Source organism: Polypterus senegalus, chromosome 12 (genome assembly GCF_016835505.1).
Source record: "Polypterus senegalus isolate Bchr_013 chromosome 12, ASM1683550v1, whole genome shotgun sequence".
Lineage (NCBI taxonomy): Eukaryota > Metazoa > Chordata > Cladistia > Polypteriformes > Polypteridae > Polypterus > Polypterus senegalus.
The window spans coordinates 143,941,494-143,953,630 of record NC_053165.1 but is presented as its reverse complement, the minus strand read 5'-3'; the positions used below and the strand labels follow the sequence as shown (position 1 = coordinate 143,953,630).

The 12,137-nt window shown below is 40.7% G+C and overlaps 1 protein-coding gene across 4 annotated transcripts in view; it reads right to left on the bottom strand.

Annotated features, from left to right (window-relative positions):
- The window catches only part of duox (dual oxidase), a 95,793-nt gene that overhangs the window by 24,873 nt on the left and 58,783 nt on the right, over positions 1 to 12,137 (bottom strand). For all 4 annotated transcript variants that reach the window (XM_039773706.1, XM_039773707.1, XM_039773705.1 and 1 more), the window contains exons 16-18: positions 5,479 to 5,592; positions 2,480 to 2,682; positions 1,758 to 1,943 (exon numbers count right to left, since the gene is read on the bottom strand). In XM_039773706.1, the coding sequence (XP_039629640.1) occupies positions 1,758 to 1,943; positions 2,480 to 2,682; positions 5,479 to 5,592 (503 nt within the window). The remainder of the gene's footprint in view (positions 1 to 1,757; positions 1,944 to 2,479; positions 2,683 to 5,478; positions 5,593 to 12,137) is intronic.

The window sequence follows — 12,137 nt, the reverse complement described above, 5'->3', positions numbered from 1 at the left end:
AGATACCATATTAACATTAGCCGGCGAAGGGGCCAGCGATTCTTTTTCTGCCCAGGGCTGCCGCAAGCCTAGAGCCGCCCCCCCCACCAGCCGAGTACTGCTGCAATAAATAATTTCATCAAAGGTCGTGCATAATCACTGCACCGTGAAACCCATATTTAATAAATGTGCTTTAACTCCTATCATCATGAAAATGATATCACGTATACATCTCAGTATTTTATTCGGAGAGCTGTAATATCACAAATGTAATGGATTCTGTGTCCAGTCGAAGGAAGAGAGACGGTTTAAGCAGCAAGTAGTGATTCACACATAGAGGACATAGATCAAATACAAAACAAAGCATTTAATGTGCTACTTTAATTAGGATGGGATTTGAGAAACCGGTTAAACGATTTTAAGATGAAGTTCATGATGTTCTACTTTAATGACAAAATAAACTACATGATTAAAGTGGAAATTTCGAGATTGAAGTTGACATTTTGTGCTCCCCCCCCCCTCCGTGTGCCTTTTTTTCCCCTTTGTACCCTAATAAGCTTTCATATGACACTCAGACCGTGGGCTACGACTCACCTTTTCATGGCAACTGATATCTGACAAGTTCTTTTTTTTTTTTTTTTATATTTCCGGCACTATGCGACTTTCTCCAACACACTATGTCACTCAGTCAGCTTCCTTTTGTTGATTATACCACGGTGTGTTTTTCCTTTGCCTCCACTTGGTATTCTCTGAAATTCTTATATTTTCCCCCGTGCTTTTCCCATTGTCTTTTCACAGAAGGCTGAGCTTAAGGGCGATTTATTGATTTGCATATTCAAAGAGGGTTAATTCTGGGAGGAGTTGGGGGCAGGACAGAAGGAGCGTGCACGTGCGTTAGTTTTCACACTGATCGGGATTTATGTAGCGGAAAAATTCGGAAGTTGGAGTGCGCACAGATTTCTGCATCTGGATTTTTCTGTGCGTAAGCACATTTCGGCTTTTGTGCTTACGTCATGTTATAGTGAAAATTCTACGCAAGGCGTTATACATGAGGCCCCTGGACATTTGTACAATTCAGTAGCAACCCAAGAGAATTTAAGGATGTAATTCTAATAAATGTCACATTACCATATATACTCACATATAACTTGGGTCTTAAACGAAAAATCGATCATAAAATCAGACCCTGACTTGTATGTCTGTTCAAAAATGCAACACTTAAATTTTTTTTTTTCTGACATCTTGCCTCCTCCAATCTCGCATCAGTTTCTCAGAGGCATCACAGTTTGTTGCAGCAGCGCAGTTACCAATTTCTTTTGCTACTTCAATGACATTTCATTTAAAACAAGCTTCACATTTTCTTCTGATGAAATGCTCCATCGTAGATAACGGATGCTCTTACGATAAAGGTGTATGAGGGTGCAAGATACAAAAAAAAAAACACAAAATGGTGCAAACGAGCTTCTGAATAGTTCAGGTATTACCGTGTGGGCACTTCGGCACAATATTTTAAATTTTTTTTTTTTTTTTATGTAAAGTGAGCTCCGTGGTTATTCACTCAGGAGGGTGGTAGCATATCATAATCCCTTGTACCAATAGAGTGAGTTTTCCACATTCTACTTATATGGCCGACATTATAAAATTACCAAAAATTATACATTAAAATCAACTGCTGACGTATCTGTAGGAGAACCTATCCGCGAGTACATACAGTAATTGAGTTTTAGTGGTACAAATGGAGTGTATGGTTATGCTTTTCCCCTAATCATTTACCTCACCTGAGCAAACACATGTCTGAAGAAGACGTCCAGGATCCGTTTTCTCTTTTGCTTTGTAACAGCTTCTTTCAACAAGTCTTGTTCCCGCATTTCATTGACAATCAAACTTAGCTGGTGATTCTGAAGATAGCTGCTCAAGCAGTTCAGGAAGTGCATTCGCTCATGTTCTTCAGTGAAAAAAAGCACCTGAGAAGATAGGAGCAAGAGTCATTCAGTAGAATGGAGGTCTGGGGTAATGGCAGAGAGACAGAAAGTTTGAACAATTAATCGATTGATAGGTAGATAAATGTCTGAAGATTTTCAGTCATCCAGGTGAAATTATCTGGTAGTTGAGTTATGGCAGCTGATCTTTCTTATTAGGTAGATACATTTCACTGCTGATCCAAGCAGCTTTGTTGAGACTACCAGATAAATAGATGTATATAGATAACAATTGTGGTGGGTTGGCACCCTGCCTAGGATTGGTTCCTGCCTTGCACCCTGTGTTGGATGGGATTGGCTCCAGCAAACTCCCGTGACCCAGTGTTTGGATTCAATGGATGGTTAGATAATTATATAAATTTATATATCTATCCTGAGGAAAATAGCAAATAATCAGCAGTCAGATTTGTCACATTATCATCAACACTGTAAATAAATCAAACTAAGCAAGCCGAGGGGAAAAAAAACAAACAATCAATAGCAGCAGTACACACTCCCTCACACACCCACCCGTCTCTTACCAGGTCATACTCCTTGGGAATCTTCAAAAGCAAAGCTTTTTGGCCTTTATTAGTAGACTTGATAACAGTCACATGGCTTTGGCTGTGTAGGTTCACGGTTCGGACTAGAGCAAGTCGAGAATCCAAAACTTTCATCCATTTGTTGTCCTCGTAACTCAGACTTACTTCTCGAAATGGTTCTTTTGGTCCTTGCCACTCACATGCTGCATTAAACAGATTGGGGTTAGAACACGGTTTGCTCCTATCACACTAACCAGCTGACAAATTTTCACTTGGTTATAATAATCGATGTCGTAAACAAAATGCTATTCCACAATTTTTTTTTTGAATAACCTACAAACTAACCATTCAAAAAAAAAAAAAATAATTAAAACTATCGCTGCTGTCTTTTCTAACTTTTTGCAGATTGCCTGTGATCTTGGCCACTGAAGAGACAGAAAAGCAAAAACCTAAATCCATCAAACAGAATCCAGGCAGTGTTACATGCCGTTTACCCCTTCATAATTCTAAACTCACACTTGCTGAACCTTTCCTGAACTGCTGGTAGAAACCTCCACAGCCAATTGTTTGGAGTACTTGGTTAGAGTAGTGACACAAAGGAATCTTACATCATTGTGTACTTGAGGACAACAGAAGAAACTATTGCCCCCTGGGGACAATAAATAAAGTTCTATTTATTTAAATATTTCTGCATTGTGCATATACTGTCTAATGAATACTTCCAAAATTCTTAAAGAAAAACAAGGAAGATTTGTAAACAAATGGGTATTCCAATTAAACATACCAATAATAAAACACAAACATTTAGTGCAGGTTTTTGCTTCAAAAAGTAAACATTTTTTTTGTTTTATTATTCATTATTTCAGCATGATTATGATAAAAACAATTTTGCTCCCAATCATCATCGTCATCTTCCCCTTAGTGCTGTCCCAGTATCTCTCCTTTTCAGGCTCAAGTTCTAATTATATACTGCTGAAAAGAATTAAAGGAACACTTTTGAATCAGAGTATAGCATAAAGTCAATGAAACTTATGGGATATTAATCTGGTCAGTTAAGTAGCAGAGGGGGTTGTTAATCAGTTTCAGCTGCTGTGGTGTTAATGAAATTAACAACAGATGCACTAGAGGGGCAACAATGAGATGACCCCCAAAACAGGAATGGTTTAACAGGTGGAGGCCACGGGCATTTTTCCCTCCTCATCTTTTCTGACTGTTTCTTCACTAGTTTTGCATTTGGCTACAGTCAGTGTCACTACTGGTAGCATGAGGCGATACCTGGACCCTACAGAGGTTGCACAGGTCGTCCAACTTCTCCAGGATGGCACATCAATACGTGTCATTGCCAGAAGGTTTGCTGTGTCTCCCTGCACAGTCTCAAGGGCATGGAGGAGATTCTAGGAGACAAGCAGTTACTCTAGGAGAGCTGGAGAGGGCCATAGAAGGTCCATAACCCATCAGCAGGACCAGTATCTGCTCCTTTGGGCAAGGAGGAACAGGATGAGCACTGCCAGAGCCCTACAAAATGACCTCCAGCAGGCCACTGGTGTGAATGTCTCTGACCAAACAACCAGAAAGACTTCATGAGGGTGACCCAAGGGCCCCATGTCCTCTAATGGGCCCTGAGCTCACTGCCCAGCAGCATGCAGCTCGATTGGCATTCGCCATAGAATACCAGAATTGGCAGATGCACCACTGGTGCCCTGTGCTTTTTACAGATGAGAGCAAGTTCACCCTGAGCACGTGACAGAAGTGAAAGGGTCTGGAGAAGCCATGGAGAACATTATGCTGCCTGTAACATCATTCAGCATGAGCAGTTTGGTGGTGGGTTAATGATTGTCTGGGGAGGCATATCCATGGAGGGTCACACAGACCGCTACAGGCTTGACAAAGGCACCTTGGCTGCCATTAGGTATCAGGATGAAATACTTGGACCCATTGTCAAACCCTATGCTGGTACAGTGGCTCCTGGTGCCCAACAATTCCTGGCCTCATGTGGTGAGAGTATGCAAGCAGTTCCTGGAGGATGAAGGAATTGATACCATTGACTGGCCACCATACTTTCCTGACCTAAATCCAATAGAACACCTCTGGGACATTATGTTTTGGTCCATCCAATGCCACCAGGTTGCACCTCAGACTGTCCAGGAGCTCAGTGATGCCCTGGTCCAGATCTGGGAGGAGATCCCCCACAACACCATCTGTCATCTCATTAGAAGCATGCACTGATGTTGTCAGGCATGTATACAAGAACACAGGGGCCATACAAAGTGCTGCGTACAATTTTGAGTTGCTGCAATTAAATTTTGGCAAAATGGACTAGCCTGCCACATCATTTTTTCACTCTGATTTTTGGGGCGTCTTTGAATTCAGGGCTCTGTAGGTTGATCATTTTCATTTCCATCAAACGATGTGGCATCCTTACGTTCCTAACACATTACCCAGTCTATATCAGTATAGATATCCAGGAGGATTTCTTTTTCCCATTGAGATCTGATGTGTTTTCAAAGTGTTCCTTTAATTTTTTTGAGCAGTTTATATTTTGATAAACAGTTACTAAATCCTTTTTCCTACTGAATTTTAATTTTTAAAGAAAAAAAATTCCAATGTTAACCATATGACATTTGTCATCTGCCTTTTTCACTGTCTGACTAGTTTGAAGAAATGAGTTATGCACAACCCACTTCCCACTTAGAGAATGATGGTAGAGGTCACTCCATCCCACACCTGCATGCCAGTGGCGACTCACTGTTTGGCACACCAGCTGCATCACTAACTGTATCACAAAGTCTGCTAGTTGTTGCATCTCAGAATAGAAACTTAGGATACAGATTGAGAAAATGTTTCAGTAAACTGCTATGCTCCCGAGACACGCCCATCACGTTCACATTTCCTTACAGCCCAAAGGTATGCCATCTTAATGTCCCATACCTGGCAGGAAGTAGATTGTATTGTGTGTCAAATTACAAGAACCAGCCTTTCAAGCCTCACATAAAACACACCTTTGAATCCTTTGCCAAATTCAGCTTGCCTGGCCACAGGTTCCAGCTTCTTCTGATGTTTCTTAAAGTTGGACTTCCGGAAGTAAGCAACCAGGTATGCAACTAAGAAAGAGCCTGCCATAATTAAAGAAATGTTATCAGTTAATATTTGCCTGTTCCATTTGGCAGCATACAAACCAAGGATAGCTGGTAGGATAAATCTTGGTCTTGGTAGAAGAAACCTGGCAGAGGCAGAAAGGGACAGCATGGTGGTTGCGCTACCATTTAATTGACTGGGACAACTGTGGAATGACACAGACATCTAGGGGAGAACCACCAAATATGAGAAGTCTGCAAAACTGAAGCAAACTTCTCTGTCCGTCTACTTAGTTCTGCATTTCTCAAATATTCTCCTGCAGTATCTAAAGTAAATCCACCATTACTGCATAACTCAGCCTTTGAGCCACTCGCAGTAATATGTACCTATAACCTGTCCATTTTTTTTTCACAAAGAGATATATATCTAAATAGAGAGATATATCTATCTTAAATTAATTTAAAATTTATATATAAAATCCATCATCTGTCTGTCTGCTTTTCACGAGAGAACTACTTAACGGATTCAGATCAGGATTTTTTTTCTATTTGATTGCAGATTCCGGTTGGTTTTGTGGCCTCTCTCATCATGTCATAGTTCATTTGTGGTACCTATTTATTTGCTTGAATCTGAGAGAGATGCAGCAGGCTGAGGGAAGGGGGGGCGGGGCCTGGGCCCACCACCCTCACGTGCCAGCCTCGGGGTGTACCTTACCTCCGCTTAGCTAATGAACGAGAGAACTACTTAACAAATTTAGCTCCGTTTTTTTCTATAATTTGCTTGAACATTCCAATTGATTTTGTGGCTTCTCTCATCATGCTAAGAATCACAGTTCACTTGCAGGAGTGATATTTGTGCTAATCCGAGACAGAAGCTACGGACTCGGGAGGGGGGAAGTGCGACGTTAGGAGTACAGAGCTGGACAGAATTTACTTAAGGAACTTTCAAAAACATTCCTGGATAACATTGTGCTGTGCCCTTGGGAGTAATTTTGACAGATAAGCCTCTCTTGGGAAGATCCACAAGTGTTGCAGGCATTTTCTGTTTGGAGATTATGGCGCTCACATGGAATCCAAGGGTCAGATTTATAAAAATTGCGTGCGTACGTACAAGAGTGTCTGGAAATTTACGTATGCAGCTTTCTATGCAAAGCCTGGGATTGATACATGAAAACTTGATGGGGAAATATGCATATATTTATGTCAACTTTGACCCATGTGTACACATTTCAGAATAACTGGGAAATTACAACATCCTTGATCAAGTTGGAAAATGCAGCCAAACCAGACAAATGATGCCTCATGTGCATAATAATTCATGTCACAAGGCCGTTATAAGAATGTGTATTGATGTGACAAACGCATCAAAAGTGATGAATATGCAGTGATCCCTTGCTATATCGCGCTTCAACGTTCGCTGCTTCACTCCATCGCGGATTTTAAATGTAAGCATATCTAAATATATAAATCACAGATTTTTCGCTGGTTCGTGGATTTCTGCGGACAATGGGTCTTTTATGGTATATGCTCCCTCAGTTGGTTTGCCCAGTTGATTTCATACAAGGGACACTATTGGCGGATGGCTGAAAAGCTACCCAATCAGAGCACGTATTAAATAAAACTCCTCAATGATATACGATATGCTTCCCGCACGGTGCTTCACATACTTGAAAGCCCAAACAGCACGTATTGATTTTTGATTGTTTGCTTGTCTCTGTCTCTCTCTCTCTCACTCTTTCCGACATTCTCTGCTCCTGACGGAGGGGGTGCAAGCAGAGGGGCTGTTCGCACACTGGCCTAGAGGATACAGACACTCCTCTAAACAATGCTGAAAGACTACCTTCACATTGCTCCCTTCCTTGCAGCTGCATTGTCCGGTGGTGCTTCGCATACTTAAAAGCCCAAACAGCCCTATTGATTTTTGATGGTTTGCTTTTCTCTCTCTGACATTCTCTGCTCCTGACACACACACTCTTTGAAGAGGAAGATATGTTTGCATTCTTTTAATTGTGAGACGGAACTGTCATCTGTCTTGTCATGGAGCACAGTTTAAACTTTTGACTAAAGGGTGTTCTTTCATGTCTAGAAGGCTCTAATAATGTTAAAAAAAAGTATTTATAAGGTTGTAAACAGGTTTTCTATGCTCTAACTGCGAAAATATTTGGTTTATAAATAAAGAATCCTACTTCACGGAAATTCATTTATTGCGGTAGAGTCTAGAACAGATTAAGCGCGATAAACAAAGGTTTACTGTAATGCAGACTGTATTTTAGTTCCCTGTAAAGAGGGCCAGGGCTATGGATTTGCACTGAAGTACCTTTTGGTCTTTTTCATCAGTTTGTATCAGATACCTGTTGTCACTTCTCTGGAAGCTGGCTGACAGGTCAGGAATAGCTCAGCCAAGTCTCAGTTCCATGATGCTTGCTGTTCTGGAAGCCATTAACGCCAGCCCGTGAGGTGTTACATTGAGTTTGCATATGGTGTGGGTGTACATACATAAAACAGGTTTTTGCCGACACAAAGTCAATTTGCAGTAGTGTCCAGTTTTTTCGTAATGTAATCTGAGCACTTTACTGCACTCATATTGCAATAAGGAAAACTAATGAGAACTAACCTGCTTTTGTTAACCATGAGCCATGACATTCCATTCATGCACATGCCATCTGTGATGCCAAGATGAGACTGACAAACACCACAGTTCAGAGTCTGGGCCAACCCTTGGATTCATTTATTTGAGGCAATGTAGCCTTGGCAGATGTGATGGAACAGTTTGTAGTGGCTGTATTGTTGGGAAGGTAACTGGGTGAACCCTCAGTGTTTCATATAGCCTGTGCTATTCAATGTAACAGCAGTCATGGCTTTACTTATTCCAGGTGATAGTGGGTACACAGTCATATGCTGGCACCTTAAACCTTTCCTTGAGCCCCTGAATGCTGAGGAGGGACGCTGTAATTCTACACATGATCTTGTGTGGTCAGTTGCAGAATGCAGCCAGATATTCTCGAAATGCAAATGGTGTGTCAGAAGGGAGGCCAATGAAGTTCGGCAGTATCATGACTTGCATATGTACTGCAGGAGACTGGTTAGCATAGTCCATATACGGTTGGTTCAGGGTGGCAAAAGGACAGAATTTGAGGCGCGTTCATGTAGGCGAGATGATTGTGATTTCTAAAGGTAAATCGCATTGAAATGTGCACACCTCAGGTTTTATAAATCTTAAGTAATGCTGTGCAATATCCAGAACTGTCAAACAGACACTCTGAACATATATAAATCATAAACGTGAGTTTTAATTTTGTGTTTCTTTTGTTACTATACCTCTCCTCTGATACAGCATCTGACTGAACATAAATAATAAAATTACTTTGTTATTACGATAAAATGGTATGCATAATCTTAACAAACCGGTATTTTCCAAAGCAATGCCCCAGCTATATAAACTAAACTATCAAGCACCGCACTGGAGGCAATATAAAAAAAAAAAAACAGAACAGAACGAACGGTCACCAGTTTATTTTCTTCTTTATGTATTGATTGATTAGATGGCTGCCTGCCTGTTTACGTACACACTCATGTATTTTGAACGGGAAATGTGATCGCCAATATGATTGAAAAAATAACGCTGTATTAGCTTTCTCTCATTCAGCACACCACTTAACAGGACTCGTTCCCTGTGGACTGGCAGACAAACGTTGCGACCAATGAGCGTTTTCCTTTTGTTTCGCCACGGTACCTTCTAGCCTTTCCGTAACCTTTTACTTGTTGTCACCCCTCTGTGTGCGTCAGCTGTAATTTTGCACACGGCACCACATTTAATTGTGCACGTCACCACCTCGATTGACTGTGCATGTCACCATGTTTAATTGTGCGCAGGGCCACCGTAATCACCTGACTGACAGGAATCAAACACAATTTCTATGATCTCTTCAGGAATTTCATTTGATTGTGGCATTATGTGCATCTTGAATCACCACTAGCAAATTGACCTGGATGATAAGGGTCATATTAAATAGGTTTACATCGGGCAAGGTTGGCTGTAATCAAGCCTGGCTGAGTTCAAGCACCGGACTCTAATTACCCCTTTAACTGGGTTGATTAAAACTAGGAGGAAATTACCGTAAAGGTGATAATCGGTATTGGACAACTTTGTTAGTTTGATGACTGAAGTATTGTATACATGCACACACGCCGATTCATTTTATACACACCATTTATGTACTTTAATTTTGTAAATCAAAAGTGCACATTCCATCACTTAGTTTTCATTCACCTGCTCTTTATCCGATATATGCAAAGATTTGAAAGCAGTCACTGTTAAACAATGGAAATCAGTAAGGGGTAGCTACTTCATGATACTTTGAATTCAGCGGATCCTATTTTATGTCAGCTATTCCAAAGTTCGGATAATAAACACACACAGGGAAACAATGAATGTGTGTGATCTTGTATTACATTTGTTTTTTTATATGCTTTATAAAATGGCACCTTCTGCTTTGTCAGGGTGCACTCTGTATAGGAAAGGAGTTAGTAATGTGTGTTCTCATGAAAACGGAAATTATGAAGGGGCTCTTCAACTCAAAACAAGGCAAAAAATGTATTGGAGATTAGCTGAGCACACAGCAGCCAGAATTTCTGTCAAATTTCAAGTTCTGTGTTATTGTGAAATCTGTACCCTCTCATGTATTTCCATCAGTGGAAAAATACCTGGGCAGTGGCAGCCTTGGGTCAAATTAAGACAAAGTTCATGATGAAGACGTGTAGCTAGGCCTGTAATTGGTTTCATAGCGTGTCTTGACATATGACCATTGCAGTCTAAAAAGTGTATGGATTCATCTGAAAATACTCAGATTTATGGTGTGCAGCCATGACTAATGAAGTGAGAACCAGAAAGAGTGGGAGGATCTGTGTTAGCCGACCCCACATGTGACTTTGAACTTCCTTGTGTATCCATCCGCAAAATAAACAAATAAGGGACAGACATGAGAGCAACGCTTCCTCTAACATGCATTCACTTACGTCAAACAATAGCCCTAATGAACAGTCAAGTGCATTACGTGTGCAACTTCTTGAGCCATAACTTAGTACTCCACCTTTCTTCATAACAGAGGCAGGTAGCTATTATTCAGTGAAATACTCAAGAAAAGCAATAAAATATAATGTGCAAATCCATATTGTTGATAAAGACTAATTCATATTATTGTATACACGTACAGACGCTTATTCATTTTATACACTATACACACCATTTATGTACTATGTATTAATTTTGTAAATCAAAAGTGCACATTCCATCACAGTTTAAATAGTTGTAAATATATACACAAGGAGAGAGACATTTCATGTATGATTTTTATCCTATACTATCCCCATCTGTTGTGATGGGAGATTTTGCATACAACTTTATAAATAAAGACATAGATTGGTTTGCCTAAATGATAAATGTTTTGTATTCGTTTCCCCCCCGACTGTATCTTTGTAATTTTATGACAGGATTTGGGGGGGTTGTGTGTCTTAAACCAGTTTGATGAAAATTTCTTTGCTAAAGTCTTTGTCTCATCCCCCACACAAAGCCAGGTTAGCTTAACATATGGTCTTGGGTGGTTGAGGTGTTAAAATGTACTATTTCTACCATTGGTCTGAGATATGGCTGTCTGGACTGGCTGGCGGTATTGGACAGAAAACCTATAAAATTTGCTTGCTCAACCACATTCTCTCTTGCTAACCTGTGATGAAGCATCTCTCTTGCTAACCTGTGATGATGAAAACAACACATTGAAGAGCACAGCTCAGCAGCCATATTGAGCAGACATGTGGCTGAAAGCTGAGCACCAACGATGCCTTAACTAGAGACATTTTAAGTAACTACAAGTCTGTGTGCCACCTGAATTACACATCACCATTTTATCTGGTTGTATGGTTGCCAATATTCAAATGTACTTTGCATTTTGTTATTATTTATGATTATTATCAGTAATACATTATTTTATGTGTAACTTAACTCCTGCTTGTCTTTTTACTACATCTAATTGCTGAAGGTTATAGATATAGAAGGGAAGGTGGGGAGAAGTTATATACAATGGTAAGTTTGTGAGATTAGGCATTCTAAGGCTACATATTAATAATACAATAGGGGAAAGTAGAGCAATACATATATTACTCTACCAAACTAAAACACCATCCATCCATTTTCTAATCTCCTTATTGAGTTTAGAGTTACAGGGAGACAGACAGAGCTTGTCTCATCAAGATTGGCTGCAAGGCAGGAAGCAATTCTGGATGGAACACCAGTCTCTCACAGAGCCCCATCATATATACTCACAGGGGTTGTCACAGATGGCTAGTCCTTGTCCGGCCAGGACACCTCTTCACTGAGGGAACCAGGGGATCAAGCATGGACAGAACAGTACCTTCCCCAGGACGTTAAATGGCAGCCCCTATACGTGGCAGTGATGCTTGGGAGAGTTCTCTACTGCCCTGTTGGGATCCGGGGGTGCCCGCCAGGGTGTTCTGCAGTTTTTTCTGAGCCCGGGTGGGCGGTTCTTCTGCCATATATGGAAGTGCAGCCGGAAATAGGTCAAACACCT